At 45.4% G+C, this 20,115-nt stretch overlaps 1 protein-coding gene across 7 annotated transcripts in view; it reads right to left on the bottom strand.

Moving 5' to 3' along the window:
- Nucleotides 1-7,804: 7,804 nt before the first annotated feature.
- The window catches only part of LOC144122130 (branched-chain alpha-ketoacid dehydrogenase kinase-like), a 124,117-nt gene continuing 111,806 nt past the window's right edge, over nt 7,805-20,115 (bottom strand). For 6 of the 7 annotated variants that reach the window (XM_077655675.1, XM_077655676.1, XM_077655679.1 and 3 more), the window contains one exon: nt 7,805-8,376. In XM_077655675.1, coding sequence (XP_077511801.1) covers nt 8,232-8,376 — 145 coding nt within the window. In that variant the 3' untranslated portion in view covers nt 7,805-8,231. The remainder of the gene's footprint in view (nt 8,377-20,115) is intronic. The other variant, XR_013312813.1, reaches the window with a different exon arrangement.

Genomic DNA, 20,115 nt, shown 5'->3' with positions numbered 1-20,115 from the left:
ATTCGGAATGGCTGTATATGTGAAAGTATGGTTAATTTTTTTAGTTCTGATGATGACACAAGCAATCAATCTGTGTTATTTTGAATACGAGACTAAAGTACATTTATCTTGCAAATTATGAAGATGATTAGAAGGATGTGTTGTATGGCACAGCAGTTTGTCGGTTGAAGAATAGCGATTGGCTTTACCTGACACCACTTAAAACAACAGACTGCAAAATGAGCCCTGTAGAGCCGGTAAAGGTATTTTAGGAATAAAGTCGAAGGAAAACAGCACCACTGCACATAGTAGCAATTCTTGCTCTGTTGTCCTCGTCCCTTAGCGCAGTTTCAACATGCAAACTTACCGCCGGTTCACCCGACAGTACACTCGTACCAAGTTTTGTGAAATTTTCAGAAAACATCAACAGGACAGGAAGCATGGTGTACGAATAACTAGTGCATACTGTGCAGATATCTTCCTGCCTCATCATAGCTTGGCCCCTCTATGTTCTTTACCCAGCACCATATGCCATGTGCTGCAAATCACCAAACACATTTTGTACTCTTGCCCTGCTAGATTGTTTTGGCCCATTAAGTTGTTTCATCCAAATTGGCAAGCTTTTAGAAAACATTCCTGCAATAGCCAACTTGCTCTTGTTCTTCGCGACATACACTTTGACTGCAATATTCCCCTCGATGCTTTTTTTCTAGGCTTTGAAAAAGCATGTGATTCGCTTATTAATGTACGGCTTTTTTTTGTCGTGCTTTAAATTGTATCCAATAGCTCTAAACTGGATCCAAGCCAGCCGTTGGCAGATTTCCCTTGCCAATTCTTAAGCATCCTGCCTTCTCCTGCAGTTTTGGATGTCCCCCAAGGCATTGCCCTTGAGCCTCAGCTTTTTACTACCTACATTATGGCTTTCCCTTCAGTGTTTTGTTACATGCCTTCACTGATGGCTATATGAAGGGGTCTGCCATTGTGCAATAAATACCCATGTTTTAGTTCTCCAGAACAGAATTTTGCATGCTCTAGATTGGCCTGTTTGCTCATGTTACTAAGAATGCACTCATTTTTTTTTATTGTCAGCAAAACTACATTTTGCCTACATATAAGGCCTTACCGAGAAAGGCATATTCGCTGGATACTGGTTGAAACACTCGGCCATTCACATGGCTCGCAATGTAGCATGGTCTCACCTCATAATGCTTGTACGCCCTCCCACAGCCTAGGATATTTACACCATAACATGTACTTAGCATCGCCGTCTTCCAAGTTACTTGCGCTCAGATCCCCTGTGTGGCATCACCTTGGGCGTTCTAATGGCACATGGCACAAACCGAACTTAACTAAAATCCTAGAATGAGTTCAGACCCGAGTCCTTGTTTTACTTGCTCAGACTATTGTTGAAGCTCCAGTTTCACAGCACCAAAGGTGAATCTTCAAATTTCTGCAGGGTTTTTTTTAACTCTTTACTGTCACATAACCAACTAATCTGTTCTGACTCATCTTTCCTTCTGCGATAGCCGCACAAGTACTGTTGTGCCTCATTTAGCTCATGCCACTGCATTTCAAGACTGATTTTTGTTTTTGCCACTAAAGGCTGGAATGGCCTTCCACCTCACAAGGCTTACAAGGCTCTTGTCCTTTGAGCTGGTCAGTGCAGAAATCCACCCAGTAAATGATGATGTTCATCCACTGATTAAAGTGATTCCCCAAGGCAGAGAATATTTGTAATAAGGGAGTAAATACTCATTAACGTCCACCCAAGTGTAGCCATAAGGCCGCAAAGAAGGGCTACAAAGCTTTCCTTTGTAGCCGTATGGCTGTGCTTGGATGCTAATAATTGATTACTTCTACACAAAGCTGACCACTCAAGTATTGTCATTTAGTACTGTTTAGATATAATAAATGTTGAAATAAATTGTTCTAATGAAGTGCTTAGTCGCTTGCTCAGCTCGGCAAGCCAATACAATGCTCTCTTATGCGTAAGAACTTTCCTCACAATCTATTTCAAGTAATATTGGGGCAGATTTACACAATAGTTTTGTCGGATGGCATACAGTTGCATTTACGCTAACTTGCACACTGTGCACAAGCTAGGTCTAGCCAACTGGACCTGTGTACTTTTTGAAAAGCTAAGCATGCATTATTGTGCTTATCTGTATCAGATTTTTCTTGGTTTCTCTCTCTTATCGCCGCTTCAGCTAAGCAACACACCGCCTTCATAAAATGGCTCAGTGAGAATGCTACGAATGCATGTTTATGCATGTGACTTTTATATATTCAGGATAGTGTTAACAGGGCTGTTGGTTCACCTTGAACACAAAAGCCATCAACTTCAATTCGCAGCAAATAGGCACCAGTAAAGACAAAAGTCATCACTGCCTTTGTTTTTTTTTTCGGCTTTCTTCTGCCTAACTTCAAATTGTTCTTTTCCAAGTTTCTGATGCCTATCGATGCCTCAATTAATTTCTTTCTTTGAAAACCAGATTTGCAGTGAAATAGGTATATTTTGCTGAAAATGATGATAGTCGGCAACTAATAGCACACTCTAAAATTCAACACATGTTGAGTGGTATAAACATCAGTTAACAGTAAGCAATGCTCACTTTTGCTAGCTAGATTGTGAACTGGTCACCTTTACATTCAATCAGTCTACATTTTACTAATGAGTGAAAATAATTCTTAAACATTGCTTTAAAGTTGTATCAGAGAACATATGCATATATGCCTGTCACATACTGAAATGGCTCAATTTTTATTTCATTTTATTGTGCAACATCATAGATCTCATACTGGAAATCCAAGTTTACAAATTCTGCTTGAGATAACCAGATTATAGGGTCATTGTATCCTGTTTCCCTGACAGTGCAAAGTATTCTTTCCCAGCCTAAGCCAGGAGCCATCGCAATGTAAACCCTCCAAATTGGTTCTTCCATTTCCTCTACCTGTAATCCACTTTACTCGATCCCACATCTCATTGCTTATAGTAATAGAAAGACATGTGTAGACTTATATGCAATACAAAGGCACCCACTTTGTTTTCCACTCACAGCGACATTTGAGAATGCTTTGGAGTTGCACAGAGTATATGCCAGCTTATTTTGCACATGGCAACAATGACATGGCCTTCAGCAGAACTTCCCACACTTGTTTTCAATGTTGTAGTCCGACTTGTGCAACGGCAATATCAGCTCATGAAGGAATGCTAAAGGACTACCTGATGGCCCGCTGTCACTGTGGAGAACAAAGCCTTGCACTACAGCCAAATGATGCATGTCTAAGCCCCTTTGCAGCCACACAGTGCTACTTCTATTTTGGCTTTAATAATGGACTGAAAAACAGCAAAAATAAGTCACTATTGTTACATTGTCACTGTTCTGTAAAATGTAGAACTGCTTTAATTAGAACTGATTTTACCTGTTCCAAACAGCTGGAAAAGTCAATTTCTCATTTGCATTTGTGTTTGACAGCAGTGTGCTAAAATGTGAATTTTTAATGCATACACAATTCAGACACACACACACAACTTATATATTGAATAGATAAGCATGTCTTTTGCATTAACAGTCAGCTGACTATAGGTAGTTGGGGGGAAGGTTGTTTACATATTAAAATGATAACAACTGTGCAAATGCTTAGGAAAGGCTGCAAGTGCAATTATTTTTTTTCTCTGTCAGCAGTGCAAAAACACTGCAGTGTGCCATTTTGAATAACTGACTAAAAATTATAAGTATGTAATCTTAACTATTTGAAAAATGTGATTATCACAATTATAATTACGGTCGGTTGATAGCAGCCTGTACTGTGGCCTGACCCTATCGAGAATTCGCAATAAGAATCGCGTCGTTCTGAAATCCTGAGGGTAGCCTAACTTTCAGAGGGGGCAGCCTTCTGTTATTTTGGCAAATGGTCGACCGTTGTGAAAACATCGCGATCAAATGAGGAGGAGTTCGCGATCGCGATGTGACGCGTTTTCCGGTCTCTTGGATATAAATGGTCCACATGTCGTTTCCCACACATATCACAGCCGACCACGATTGTACCTTCGACGAAAATCCTGCGGCAAAAAAAAAAAAAAAAGCGTTGACAAAATGGATGTCTCGAGTATGCTGCAATTAATACGGGCTATTCCTACTGCAAGATATCTGCGTGTTTTGCGACAAGCATGCATGCCTGTTCCGCCGCACGCGATTTAGACGGCAGGCACTGGCCGGCGCGCCATTCGGAATGCTGGGACCATCCGCCTCGCTCGCAAGCGGCAAAGTGGTCGTACAACACATTCCGCCCCACGTCCACCTGGCGACCGAAAATGGGCGGCCCGCTCGCGAAGCGGGCCAGGCGGAAGCCGCTCCGAAGCGATCCTACGACGGCCCTAAGCGCTGCTCTATTATTATGGATGGCCAACTCGCCCAACAAGCAACACCCCTATCTCCCACACCGCTGGTCACCATTGGATTTTCATGGCCGCCAATCATCTCAGCCGTTATATTGAAACACCACCATTGCCGCCTGCGTCCGCCCGTGATGTCACTTCTTTCTAAAGAACCTGATTCTTTGTCATGGTGCTCGTCAAGAACTGCTCAGCGACCGTGGACGCGTATTCTTGTCCGACGCTCTTGAGGCCCTCCTTAGGGAATGCCGCATTATTCACCGAACCGCTTCATCTTACCACCCTTAGACGAATGGCCTGACAGAGCATCTTGACAGAATCCTCAGCGACATGCTGACCATGTATGTCAACGCCGACCGCTCCAACTGGGACCAGGTTCCTCCCTTCGTCACCTACACGTATAACACTGCAGAGCAAATGGCCACTGGAATTGCAGTGTACGAACTGTTACGGGTTCCGCTACCGGCATGCACCAACACTACGTTGCGCCTGAAGACGAAGAAGCTGCCCGCTCTTGGTGCTGGCTATGCCTGAATATGCTGTAAGATCCGTCACAGTGGCTCGGCTTCTCCGAGGACACATAATAAACGTACCCCTACACAAACAATGCAGATTCTTTTCTAGCCATGTGGAAATTACAAAGGAGGTGCAGCAGCAGTGTAAGGACCCCTTTGATAAGACGTGCAGTCCTTTTGTGCAATAAAACCAGCAAAGGCACTTACACATGGCTGTCCCAACTCAATGAGATGTTTTAAATTAACAAAGAATGGGGTTGTCTGGGCCAGTTGGTTAGCTTTTTTTTTTATGATGTTACTGCCTGAGGGCATAAAACAAGTTGTGAAGGTAAAAAGAAAAGGGGGGGGGGGGGGGGGGAGGTAAATGAATGAGCAAAACTGGCCAATCTAGTGAAGGTGAGAAGGGGGTGGTGATATGGCACCCGCGTCAAAGCACTGGGTTGTTAAGCGGGAGGTCCGCTGCTGCCAGGTGCCGAATTCTTGTTGGCTTCAGCGACAGGCAAGCCCACAAGTGGTGACTATCGGCCTCAGTAATTTATGAGTTGCGGACAAGACACCCTGGGCTGGGATATAGGGGCCAAAAGTGAGGCCACGTCCAAATGACGGCAGGAACGGGGGTGTACCTTCAAAGGTGCGTACTTGCACAAGGAAGACGGGGGGGGGGGGGGGGTATAGATTTCCTGCATGTTTGTAAACAAACGAGGTGGCGCTGCAGTCGCTAGCGGGCTCGTGGTAGGCAAAAGGCCAGGGAGTGTCGTCGCGGAGAGGTGTTGAGCGCGGGTTTTCAAGGCTTGTACGCGCGTTTTCAGTTTCTGCGAATCACAGCAATGGTTGATGTTTACAGCTTAGTAATTTCTTGAAGTACACGAGCTCGCGTTGGTCACGTGCGGCGTATTCAGAGAAATAGTTCGCCACTGTGTATTGTATATATGGTTAGTAGTAAACAGAAAGCGTTTCTGCCATTGATTTCTACGTTAGGCATTGAAAAAAATAGGAAGTTTTTGGTACTCTGCTCTAGCCAGAATGATTTTGCTTCGGGACAGTAGTGAGAGGATGTGCTGGCGATCTTTCGGCGGAGCAGACGTGCGCTCACCTTCTGCTGACATACGTAGATGTCGTGCTGTGCGAAAAGTGGGGACAGCGTCGTGTCCTTATTCTCCTCTAGCTGTCCCGCTTAAGCGCTGTTTTTATCCGCAGGATCACGCACCAGCCAGGCCGACTTGTCCCCTTGTTAAACTGGTCGATTTGGTGAAAATTTTTGATTTCTGGAATTATTTTCTTTCTTAGCCCTAAGGTTCTGTTTCATGACGAAAAATTATAGCAAAAAATTCAGTAGAAATTTATAAAGTACGCTTTCGAGATGCGGTGTCGTCGAAAATTGTGAGGTAATTCCTTTGAGGCTTTCTTTGAGTTCAGGGCCGCATTTCTTTGACCAAAGCGCAAGCGAAGAGGCCAAAAACGAGGAAATAAATGTTAATTATAAGGTTCGTTTTCTGACCTTTCACATTTTCTGCGATTGGCATCACTCACACCTTCGTAATTTCGTAACGCATGAAAATAGAATGATTCTATTTGTCGCAAACGATTCCTGAGACGTTGAGGAGTGTAATTTATCTCTCGATTTTTTTTTCCTACACGTGCAGTATTATGTTCGTTATTTTTGTAAGAAACGTTTTCACATAACTATGCATGCATAAGTACATGATCATCTAAAAAAAGAAGTAATAGCGTCATATACAGAACAAGGCGTTGTAAGCATGCTGGCATAAAAAAATTTGCGCACTTTCTACTCAATTAGTTAAGACCTTGAGGTGACTTGACGAGGGTGTTAATTATAATTACCCAAGAACTGCACCAGGTATAGCTAAAAATAAAAGGCATTACCGAAACTAGCGTAGCAATTTCATATTTGCACCAAATTTAGTTTCATATCACATGTATAAATAACGAAAATACTTTTCATTTCCACGCCCCCCTCAATCTCGACACGTCTGTTAGTAGCACGCCTGCAGCTGCTTCTTTCCAAACAAGCTTCGCAGTCATGGACTGCATCATGAAACATGACACATGCATGATGCAATGAAAAAGCATGTGGCTTTTAGCACACTTAAGTTACGCTATTCTAAGCACAACAACGTGAATGCGCATGAACTTACCAGACTTCTTTCTACTCTAATCAAATAATTACGTCTGTCATATTAAGAAACACTTTATAGTAAATATCAAATCCCATAAAACGTGCCATTAAAACATGGTGTGCTATTAACAAAAGAACGCATTCCTTGGGGGCGAGTGAACCTGCCGGCGGGGGCCCCGTGCACACCGGCTCAAGGTGATAAATGCTTGCGCAGCTACATACGTGCTTTTTTTCCTTGCGCAGTTATAAGCGTACTATGCTGATGTTCAGGTGAATGAACGCAGTAACTTACATGCTATTAAGTACATTGAGTGGCAGTGCCGATCGACTCCCAGACTTCGCGCTTTAGTACCGCGGCCCATTCCCCGTTAGCCAGTTTATTAATGCGGTATTTATCGCGAGAAGCCTATCAGGGCTAATTTAAATTTCCTTTTATGCTACTACGTGGATCGAACAGTGACGCAGCTGATCAATACATGCTGCTTCTGCAGTGCGCAGGCATGATATGCAGCCGCCGGTAGCTGCAGCAGCTGCGGTAGGCACCGGCTGGCCGTAGCTGTTTTGCGTACCATGCGAAAGTCGGTGCTGACATCAGCGCCACCGCATCTTCGAGACGTCGCGGGGTGAAGGAGGTCTATAAACGAAGCAACACACGAGTCGCCAGGCCAAGTGGGTTGCAGAATGTGCAGAGCCTTTCCACCCTCCAGGTGGAAAGCCTTGTACACTGGCCCATAAATACACTTGCAGGTTCATGGTGGACAAGCAAAGAACAGAAAAAACCTGGCAACACAAAAGAGAATTTATTTACAAGTGGTGCTACACCTGTGCCTTTGCGCCAAACATACTTCCACCAGTGCTGAGCGCACATTATGAACTTGAATGAAACTACCTGCATATCACATTCGTCACAACTACACTGGCTTTCGTTATGAAATTTAATTTGCAATGCCAAAATTGCCACCTATCGAGTCACCACCACTGACAGGCGCAATATCTTTAGCCAAAAGAAAGCAAACAAAGCCATTTGTGTGCACCTGCCCATTAGAAACTTCACATCAGAGTAGATTAAAACAATCTAAGGAGTATCTCAAAGGAAGACTGTGCAAGCGCATTCCTCGACTAGAAGTCAGTAGCACTTGTCCAGACTCAACAGTAGTCTGCATAGTCAGCCCAAAGACAGAAGCGACTGCAGCAACAAAGGCCATCAGATGCGGAAACTCTCGCATTTGCCGTCAATGTGGCGCAGGCGGAGGTACACATCTGTGCCAATGCCCTGCAGGGTCTCCAGCGTCAGCGTGCCGCCCAGGTACTCCGCATATGCACGAGACGTGGGCAGCCCAAAGCCAAACCTGGAAAAAGAGAAGCACCAGAGCAAAAAGCTGCAGCCTGAATGCATCCACTTTGCAAAGCAACAAAAATACAGATACCACCTCTAAGGAACTGAAAGCATGTGAATTTTACTGGATAATTCAAACCGGACAATTGGCTGTTCTAGCCCGGTCAGCCCATTAGTACCCAGGGTACTGCACAAAGTACAGTGGATTTTTCGGCGATAAAAAAATGACAAGCCAATATTTTGGTATTTTAACTTCAGAAGACACACTATCTGAACTCTTTCCTCCGTTCTACGAGTTCCGAGAATCCGGGAAAACTGGATGCACACAGGACGTGCAACTTTTAAATTTTTTTTAGTAGCGATAGCTACATTACGCTAGCATTCAAGCCTTCAGCGTGGCGGCGCCGCCACGCTGGCTACGGCGTCACCACGATCACGTAGTGTGTGGTTGGTCACGTGATGCGAAGCAGCTGCTGGCGGCGCGGCGCGCAAGGCGAAACCAAGTGGGGGAGGAGTGGAGAGGGGGAGAGAGAGAGAGAGAGAGAGAGAGAGAGAGAGAGAGAGAGAGAGAGAGAGAGAGAGAGAGAGAGTGAATCCACGTCCAGGGACAAGGATAAAGAAGGAAGTCCAGCAAAACACAGCGGCGAAAGACTGACTTTGCAATTCAACTTAGCGAGTTCCACTCGGCCAGCTGTAGCTATCGCGTCACTCCAGGTTTAACCAGAGCTAAACCAAAGCCATTTTACTGTTAGCAACACTTTTTAGGACAGCGGGGCACCTGTGGCCCCACTTGCTTCAACTGTCAACAAACGGCCAGCATTGCACCGACATACCATTTTTTTTTCTCATGCTGAATACTACAGAATTGTTAAACAAACCATTCAGCTTGCACAAGAGTAGACAGTCAGGCTAGTTGGTTCGAGTTTATCTTGAGAAACAGTGAAAAGGACGGGACACAAGAAAGACAAAAGATAACTAGAAAAGTGCAGTGAGGGGCTAGTTGGTACGACACTATGAAAACAATTATGAAAAAGGACATTATGAAAAAGGACAAGACAAGAGAGAAGAACCACACGGGACAAGTGCAGACTAATGACTGATTTATAGCACCAACGCCTCCTTTCTTCAACAACAAAGCGCATGCACACCAACCACAAAGACAAAAACCATAATCATCTCGTCAAACCAAGAAACTCCAACTCCTTTCGGTAAAGGTGTATGGAACTCCTTTCGGTAAAGGTGTATGGAAGCCTCGCTAACACGTTCGTCAGGCCCTAACCTCGCAATTTCCAAGGCTTTGATAATTTCATATACTTTCTTATCCCTCGCGCATCCGATAATCTTTGTCCTGCCGAAAAGTGGAGTGAAATCTTTGTCGTCATGCTTGCAGGTCTTACAATGCTTGGGCAGATGCTGCCCTCTAGAATCAGCTAAGGAATTGGCATGCTCTAATAATCTAATGTTGATGCAGCGGCCAGTTTGCCCAACGTACACGTTACCACAACTCAGTGGAATCTGATAGATTACATTCGATCTGCAGGGCACAAACTTGTTCCTGTGGTTGGTGCTACACTCAATCTTCTTTTGCCTATCTGGTATAACTAAATCGCACAAATGTGACAGCTAGCAAGGTGCAGAAAAAAGGACCTCTATGCTGAATTTACCGGCGACCCTCTTCAGGCTGTGCGAAACCCTGTCAACATAGGCCATAACTTCACACTTCCGCCTCTCCAGAGCATCATCCCCCGAGGCTTTGAGTTTGGGCGGAAGGACTTCAACAGGGACTCAGCAACTGCCTGAAGAAGAGCCCGCGGAAAACCAGCAGAGCGAAGGCGATCAACCTGAGCATCAAAGCTAAACTGAACGTTCTGTGGACAGGACTTGGCTAACGAAGCCCTGAGGCAAGATGATGCAATGATGAAATGAGCGGCTGCGCAAATCCGGACATAGACAAGAAAGAGACCCCACTTGCGCATGTGGTGTCTCTTTCTTGTCTGTGTCCTGATTTGCGCAGACATTCATTTCATCATGCACCAACTCGCCCCTCAGGCTGTTATTCAAGATGACGCAATACCACTTTTGATCACCTTCGAATGGCACGAGTCAAAGGGCAGGAGTGCCTTTTTCGACCTAGGCATGTATGCCCAGCAGAGGTGGTCAGGATCATTAAAAAATAATTTTTAATCTAAGAGTGCGAACAACAGTTATGAGGAAATTAAATGGCAAAATGAAAACTGGCAAAAGCGGACTTAAAAGATGCTAGAACCTCCATCGCCACCTGTGTCAGGTTATTGTTGTGGTCAATATTTAAAAGTCGCCGACGAATATACTTGAAGTCAAGCGTCTGATGGAATCCCATCATGAAAAAAGCAGGTGGCGTCAACCAAACGAAAGGAGATGGAAATATGTTTCGCCTTCTTCCAGGGAGCCTTGTTTCCAATGACTCAGTGGTTATGGGTTTTCCGCAGGCAGACGAATATACTTGCAGTCAAGCGTCTGATGGAATCCCATCATGAAAAAAGCAGGTGGCGTCAACCAAATGGAAGGAGATTGAAATATGTTTCGGCTTCCTCCAGTCAACCTTGTTTCCAATGACTCACTGAGTATGGGTTTCCCGCAGGCAGACGAATATGCTTGAAGTCAAGCGTCTGATGAAATCCCATCATGAAAAAAGCAGGTGGCGTCAACCAAACGAAAGGAGATGGAAATATGTTTCGGCTTCCTCCAGTGAGCCTTGTTTCCAATGACTCAGTGATTATGGGCTTGCCGCAGGCAGACGAAAAAGCCAGAAGTCAAGCGTCTGATGGAATCCCATCATGAAAAAAGCAGGTGGCGTCAACCAAACGAAAGGAGATGGAAATATGTTTCAGCTTCCTCCAGGCAGCCTTGTTTCAAATGACTCAGTGATTATGGGCTTCCCGCAGGCAGACAAATATGCTTGAAGTGAAGCGTCTGGTGGAATCCCATCATGAAAAAAGCAGATGGCGTCAACCAATTGAAAGGAGATGGAAATATGTTTCAGCTTCCTCCAGGGAGCCTTGTTTCGAATGACTCAGTGATTATGGGCTTGCCGCAGGCAGACGAATATGCCTGAAGTCAAGCGTTTGATGGAATCCCATCATGAAAAAAGCAGGTGGGGTCAACCAAACGAAAGGAGATGGAAATATGTTTCAGCTTCCTGCAGGGAGCCTTGTTTCCAATGGCTCAGTGGTTATGGGTTTGCCACAGGCAGACGAATATGCTTGAAGTGAAGCGTCTGATGGAATCCCATCACGAAAAAAGCAGATGGCATCAGCCAAACGAAAGGAGACGGAAATGTGTTTTGGCTTCCTCCAGTGAGCCTTGTTTCCAATGACACCGTGATTATGGGCTTGCCACAGGGAGACGAATATGCTTGAAGTCAAGCGTCTGATGGAATCCCATCAGAAAAAAGCAGGTGGCGTCAACCAAACGAAAGGAGATGGAAATATGTTGCGGCTTCCTCCAGGGAGCCTTGTTTCCAATGACTCAGTGGTTATGGGTTTACCGCAGGCAGACGAATATGCTTGAAGTCAAGCGTCTGATGGAATCCCATCATGAAAAAAACAGATGGCGTCAGCCAAACGAAAGGAGATGGAAATGTGTTTCAGCTTCCTCCAGTGAGCCTTGTTTCCAATGACTCAGTGATTATGGGCTTGCCTTAGGCAGACGAATATGCTTGAAGTCAAGCGTCTGATGGAATCCCATCATGAAAAAAGCAGGTGGCGTCAATTAAACGAAAGGAGATGGAAATATGTTTCGGCCTCCTCCAGGGAGCCTTGTTTCCAATGACTCAGTGATTATGGGTTTTCCGCACGCAGACGAATATGCTTGAAGTCAAGCGTCTGATGGAATCCCATCATGAAAAAAGCAGATGGCGTCAACAAAACGAAAGGAGATGGAAATCTGTTCCGGCTTCCTCCAGTCAGCCTTGTTTCCAATGACTCAGTGATTATGGGTTTGCCGCAGGCAGACGAATATGCTTGAAGTCAAGCGTCTGATGGAATCCCATCATGAAAAAAGCAGGTGGTGTCAACCAAACGAAAGGAGATGGAAATATGTTTCGGCATCCTCCAGGGAGCCTTGTTTCCAATGACTCAGTGGTTATGGGTTTCCCGCAGGCGGGCGAATATGCTTGAAGTCAAGCGTCTGATGGAATCCCATCGTCAAAACAGCACATGGCGTCAGCCAAACGAAAGGAGATGGAAATGTGTTATGGCTTCCTCCAGTGAGCCTTGTTTCCAATGACTCAGTGATTATGGGCTTGACGCAGGCAGACGAATATGCCTGAAGTCAAGCGTCTGATGGAATCCCATCATGAAAAAAGCAGGTGGCGTCAACCAAACGAAAGGAGATGGAAATATGTTTCAGCTTCTTGCAGGGAGCCTTGTTTCCAATGGCTCAGTGGTTATGGGTTTGCCACAGGCAGACGAATATGTTTGAAGTCAAGCGTCTGATGGAATCCCATCACGAAAAAAGCAGATGGCATCAGCCAAAGGAAAGGAGACGGAAATGTGTTTCGGCTTCCTCCAGTGAGCCTTGTTTCCAATGATTCAGTGACTATGGGCTTGCCGCTGGCAGACGAATATGCTTGAAGTCAAGCGTCTGATGGAATCCAATCAGAAAAAGCAGGTGGCGTCAGCCAAAAAAGGAGATGGAAATATGTTGCGGCTTCCTCCAGGGAGCCTTGTTTCCAATGACTCAGTGATTATGGGTTTGCCACAGGCGGGCGAATATGCTTGAAGTCAAGCGTCTGATGGAATCCCATCATGAAAAAAGCAGGTGGCGTCAACCGAACGAAAGGAGAGGGAAATATGTTTCGGCTTCTTCCGGGGAGCCTTGTTTCCAATGACTCAGTGGTTATGGGTTTTCCGCAGGCAGACGAATATGCTTGAAGTCAAGTGTCTGATGCAATAATATCATGAAAAAAGCAGGTGGCGTCAGCCAAACGAAAGGAGATGGAAATATGTTTCGGCTTCCTCCAGGGAGCCTTGTTTCCAATGACTCAGAGATTATGGTTTTTCCGCACGCAGACGAACATACTTGAAGTCAAGCGTCTGATGGAATCCCATCATGAAAAAAGCAGATGGCGTCAGCCAAACGAAAGGAGATGGAAATATGTTTCGGCTTCCTCCAGGGAGCCTTGTTTCCAATGACTCAGTGGTTATGGGTTTTTCCGCATGTAGACGAATATACTTGAAGTCAAGCGTGTGATGGAATCCCATCATGAAAAAAGCAGGTGGCGTCAACCAAACGAAAGGAGATGAAAATATGTTTCGGCTTCCTCCGGGGAGCCTTGAATCGAATGACTCAGTGATTATGGGATTGCCGCAGGCAGACGAATATGCTTGAAGTCAAGCGTCTGATGGAATCCCATCATGAAAAAAGCAGGTGGCGTCAACCAAACGAAAGGAGATGGAAATATGTTTCGGCTTCCTCCAGGGAGCCCTGTTTCCAATGACTCAGTGATTATAGGTTTTCTGCACGCAGACGAATATGCTTGAAGTCAAGCGTCTGATGGAATCCCATCATGAAAAAAGCAGATGGCGTCAACAAAACGAAAGGAGATGGAAATATGTTTCGGCTTCCTCAAGTCAGCCTTGTTTCCATTGACTCAGTGATTATGGGTTTGCCGCAGGCAGACGAATATGCTTGAAGTCAAGCGTCTGATGGAATCCAATCAATAAAAAAGCAGGTGGCGTCAACCAAACGAAAGGAGATGGAAATATGTTTCGGCTTTCTCCAGGGAGCCTTGTTTCCAATGACTCAGTGATTATGGGTTTTTGCGCACGCAGACGAATATGCTTGAAGTCAAGCGTCTGATGGAATCCCATCATGATAAAAGCAGGTGGCGTCAATTAAACGAAAGGAGATGGAAATATGTTTCGGCCTCCTCCAGGGAGCCTTGTTTCCAATGACTCAGTGATTATGGGTTTTCCGCACGCAGACGAATATGCTTGAAGTCAAGCGTCTGATGGAATCCCATCATGAAAAAAGCAGATGGCGTCAACAAAACGAAAGGAGATGGAAATCTGTTCCGGCTTCCTCCAGTCAGCCTTGTTTCCAATGACTCAGTGATTATGGGTTTGCCGCAGGCAGACGAATATGCTTGAAGTCAAGCGTCTGATGGAATCCCATCATGAAAAAAGCAGGTGGTGTCAACCAAACGAAAGGAGATGGAAATATGTTTCGGCATCCTCCAGGGAGCCTTGTTTCCAATGACTCAGTGGTTATGGGTTTCCCGCAGGCGGGCGAATATGCTTGAAGTCAAGCGTCTGATAGAATCCCATCATGAAAAAAGCAGCTGTTGTCAACCAAACGAAAGGAGATGGAAATATGTTTCGGCATCCTCCAGGGAGCCTTGTTTCCAATGACTCAGTGGTTATGGGTTTACCGCAGGCAGACGAATATGCTTGAAGTCAAGCGTCTGATGGAATCCCATCATGAAAAAAACAGATGGCGTCAGCCAAACGAAAGGAGATGGAAATGTGTTTCAGCTTCCTCCAGTGAGCCTTGTTTCCAATGACTCAGTGGTTATGGGTTTACCGCAGGCAGACGAATATGCTTGAAGTCAAGCGTCTGATGTAATCCCATCGTCAAAACAGCACATGGCGTCAGCCAAACGAAAGGAGATGGAAATGTGTTATGGCTTCCTCCAGTGAGCCTTCTTTCCAATGACTCAGTGATTATGGGCTTGCCGCAGGCAGACGAATATGCTTGAAGTCAAGCATCTGATGGAATCCCATCATGAAAAAAACAGATGGCATCAACCAAACGAAAGGAGAAGGAAATATGTTTCGGCTTCCTCCGGGCAGCCTTGTTTCGAATGACTCAGTGATTATGGGATTGCCGCAGGCAGAAGAATATGCTTGAAGTCAAGCGTCTGACGAATCCAATCATGAAAAAAGCAGATGGCGTCTACAAAACGAAAGGAGATGGAAATATGTTTCGGCATCCTCCAGGGAGCCTTGTTTCCAATGACTCAGTGGTTATGGGTTTCCCGCAGGCGGGCGAATATGCTTGAAGTCAAGCGTCTCATGGAATCCCATCATGAAAAAAGCAGGTGGTATCAACCAAACGAAAGGAGATGGAAATATGTTTCGGCATCCTCCAGGGAGCCTTGTTTCCAATGACTCAGTGGTTATGGGTTTACCGCAGGCAGACGAATATGCTTGAAGTCAAGCGTCTGATGGAATCCCATCATGAAAAATACAGATGGCGTCAGCCAAACGAAAGGAGATGGAAATGTGTTTCAGCTTCCTCCAGTGAGCCTTGTTTCCAATGACTCAGTGATTATGGGCTTGCCGCAGGCAGACGAATATGCCTGAAGTGAAGCGTCTGATGGAATCCCATCATGAAAAAAGCAGGTGGCGTCAACCAAACGAAAGGAGATGGAAATATGTTTCAGCTTCTTGCAGGGAGCCTTGTTTCCAATGGCTCAGTGGTTATGGGTTTGCCACAGGCAGACGAATATGCTTGAAGTCAAGCGTCTGATGGAATCCCATCACGAAAAAAGCAGATGGCATCAGCCAAAGGAAAGGAGACGGAAATGTGTTTCGGCTTCCTCCAGTGAGCCTTGTTTCCAATGATTCAGTGACTATGGGCTTGCCGCTGGCAGAAGAATATGCTTGAAGTCAAGCGTCTGATGGAATCCCATCAGAAAAAAGCAGGTGGCGTCAGCCAAACAAAAGGAGATGGAAATATGTTGCGGCTTCCTCCAGGGGGCCTTGTTTCCAATGACTCAGTGATTATGGGTTTGCCACAGGCGGGCGAATATGCTTGAAGTCAAGCGTCTGATGGAATCCCATCATGAAAAAAGCAGGTGGCGTCAACCGAACGAAAGGAGAGGGAAATATGTTTCGGCTTCTTCCGGGGAGCCTTGTTTCCAATGACTCAGTGGTTATGGGTTTTCCGCAGGCAGACGAATATACTTGAAGTCAAGCGTCTGATGGAATCCCATCATGAAAAAAGCAGGTGGCACCAACCAAACAACAGGAGATGGAAATATGTTTCGGCTTCCTCCAGGGAGCCTTGTTTCCAATGACTCAGCGATTATGGGTTTTTCCGCACGCAGACGAATATACTTGAAGTCAAGCGTCTGATGGAATCCCATCTTGAAAAAAGCAGGTGGCGTCAACCAAACAAAAGTAAATGGAAATATGTTTCGGCTTCCTCCAGTCAGCCTTGTTTCCAATGACTCACTGATTATGGGTTTTCCACAGGCAGACGAATATGCTTGAAGTCAAGTGTCTGATGGAATAATATCATGAAAAAAGCAGGTGGCGTCAACCAAATGAAAGGAGATGGAAATATGTTTCGGCTTCCTCCAGGGAGCCTTGTTTCCAATGACTCAGTGATTATGGTTTTTCCGCACGCAGACGAACATACTTGAAGTCAAGCGTCTGATGGAATCCCATCATGAAAAAAGCAGATGGCGTCAGCCAAACGAAAGGAGATGGAAATATGTTTCGGCTTCCTCCAGGGAGCCTTGTTTCCAATGACTCAGTGATTATAGGTTTTCCGCACGCAGACGAATATGCTTGAAGTCAAGCTTCTGATGGAATCCCATCATGAAAAAAGCAGATGGCGTCAACAAAACGAAAGGAGATGGAAATATGTTTCGGCTTCCTCAAGTCAGCCTTGTTTCCATTGACTCAGTGATTATGGGTTTGCCGCAGGCAGACGAATATGCTTGAAGTCAAGCGTCTGATGGAATCCAATCATGAAAAAAGCAGGTGGCGTCAACCAAACGAAAGGAGATGGAAATATGTTTCGGCTTCTTCCAGGGAGCCTTGTTTCCAATGACTCAGTGATTATGGGTTTTCCGTACGCACACGAATATACTTGAAGTCAAGCGTCTGATGGAATCCCATCATGAAAAAAGCAGATGGCGTCAGCCAAACGAAAGGAGATGGAAATATGTTTCGGCTTCCTCCAGGGAGCCTTGTTTCCAATGACTCAGTGGTTATGGGTTTTCCGCAGGCAGAAGAATATGCTTGAAGTCAAGCGTCTGATGGAATCCCATCATGAAAAAAGCAGGTGGCGTCAACCAAACGAAAGGAGATGGAAATATGTTTCGGCTTCCTCCAGGGAGCCTTGTTTCCAATGACTCAGTGATTATGGGTTTTCCGCACGCAGACGAATATGCTTGAAGTCAAGCGTCTGATGGAATCCCATCATGAAAAAAGCAGATGGCGTCAACAAAATGAAAGGAGATGGAAATATGTTTCGGCTTCCTCCAGTCAGCCTTGTTTCCAATGACTCAGTGATTATGGGTTTTCCGCAGGCAGACGAATATGCTTGAAGTCAAGCGTCTGATGGAATCCCATCATGAAAAAAGCAGGTGGTATCAACCAAACGAAAGCAGATGGAAATATGTTCCGGCTTCTTCCAGGGAGCCTTGTTTCCAATGACTCAGTGATTATGGGTTTTTTCGCACGCAGACGAATATACTTGAAGTCAAACGTCTGATGGAATCCCATCATGAAAAAAGCAGTAGGCACCAACCAAACAAAAGGAGATGGAAATATGTTTCGGCTTCCTCCAGGGAGCCTTGTTTCCAATGACTCAGTGATTATGGGTTTTTCCGCACACAGACGAATATACTTGAAGTCGAGCGTCTGATGGAATCCCATCTTGAAAAAAGCAGGTGGCGTCAACCAAACAAAAGGAAATGGAAATATGTTTCGCCTTCCTCCAGTCAGCCTTGTTTCCAATGACTCACTGATTATGGGTTTTCCACAGGCAGACGAATATGCTTGAAGTCAAGCGTCTGATGGAATCCCATCATGAAAAAAGTAGGTGGCGTCAACCAAACGAAATGAGATGGAAATATGTTTCGGCTTCCTCCAGGGAGCCTTGTTTCCAATGACTCAGTGATTATGGGTTTTCCGCACGCAGACGAATATACTTGAAGTCAAGCGTCTGATGGAATACCATCATGAAAAAAGCAGGTGGCGTCAACCAAACGAAAGCAGATGGAAATATGTTCCGGCTTCCTCCAAAGAGCCTTGTTTCCAATGACTCAGTGATTATGGGTTTTCCGCACGCAGACGAATATGCTTGAAGTCAAGCGTCTGATGGAATCCCAGCATGAAAAAAGCAGATGGCGTCAACAAAACGAAAGGAAATGGAAATATGTTTCGGCTTCCTCCAGCCAGCCTTGTTTGCAATGACTCAGTGATTATGGGTTTACCGCAGGCAGACAAATATGCTTGAAGTCAAGCGTCTGATGGAATCCCATCATGAAAAAAGCAGGTGACGTCAACCGAACGAAAGGAGATGGAAATATGTTTCGGCTTCTTCCAGGGAGCCTTGTTTCCAATGACTCAGTGATTATGCGTTTTTCCGCACGCAGACGAATATACTTGAAGTCAAGCGTCTGATGGAATCCCATCATGAAAAAAGCAGATGGCATCAGCCAAACGAAAGGAGATGGAAATATGTTTCGGCATCCTCCAGGGAGCCTTGTTTCCAATGACTCAGTGGTTATGGGTTTGCCACATGTAGACGAATATACTTGAAGTCAAGCGTCTGATGGAATCCCATCATGAAAAAAGCAGGTGGCGTCAACCAAATGAAAGGAGATGGAAATATGTTTCGGCTTCTTCCAGGGAGCCTTGTTTCCAATGACTCAGTGGCTATGGGTTTTCCGCAGGCAGACGAATATACTTGCAGTCAAGCGTCGGATGGAATCCCATCATGAAAAAAGCAGGTGGCGTCAACCAAACGGAAAGAGATTGAAATATGTTTCGGCTTCCTCCAGTCAGCCTTGTTTCCAATGACTCAGTGGTTATGGGTTTCCCGCAGGCGGGCGAATATGCTTGAAGTCAAGCGTCTGATAGAATCCCATCATGAAAAAAGCAGCTGTTGTCAACCAAACGAAAGGAGATGGAAATATGTTTCGGCATCCTCCAGGGAGCCTTGTTTCCAATGACTCAGTGGTTATGGGTTTACCGCAGGCAGACGAATATGCTTGAAGTCAAGCATCTGATGGAATCCCATCATGAAAAAAACAGATGGCGTCAGCCAAACGAAAGGAGATGGAAATGTGTTTCAGCTTCCTCCAGTGAGCCTTGTTTCCAATGACTCAGTGGTTATGGGTTTACCGCAGGCAGACGAATATGTTTGAAGTCAAGCGTCTGATGTAATCCCATCGTCAAAACAGCACATGGCGTCAGCCAAACGAAAGGAGATGGAAATGTGTTATGGCTTCCTCCAGTGAGCCTTCTTTCCAATGACTCAGTGATTATGGGCTTGCCGCAGGCAGACGAATATGCTTGAAGTCAAGCATCTGATGGAATCCCATCATGAAAAAAACAGATGGCATCAACCAAACGAAAGGAGAAGGAAATATGTTTCGGCTTCCTCCGGGCAGCCTTGTTTCGAATGACTCAGTGATTATGGGATTGCCGCAGGCAGAAGAATATGCTTGAAGTCAAGCGTCTGACGAATCCAATCATGAAAAAAGCAGATGGCGTCTACAAAACGAAAGGAGATGGAAATATGTTTCGGCATCCTCCAGGGAGCCTTGTTTCCAATGACTCAGTGGTTATGGGTTTCCCGCAGGCGGGCGAATATGCTTGAAGTCAAGCGTCTCATGGAATCCCATCATGAAAAAAGCAGGTGGTATCAACCAAACGAAAGGAGATGGAAATATATTTCGGCATCCTCCAGGGAGCCTTGTTTCCAATGACTCAGTGGTTATGGGTTTACCGCAGGCAGACGAATATGC

The sequence above is a fragment of the Amblyomma americanum genome, chromosome 2 (assembly GCF_052857255.1).
Source record: "Amblyomma americanum isolate KBUSLIRL-KWMA chromosome 2, ASM5285725v1, whole genome shotgun sequence".
In the NCBI taxonomy this organism is placed as follows: Eukaryota; Metazoa; Arthropoda; class Arachnida; order Ixodida; family Ixodidae; genus Amblyomma; species Amblyomma americanum.
The sequence above is the reverse complement of the archived record's forward strand: the minus strand, read 5'-3'. Positions and strand labels throughout refer to the sequence as shown.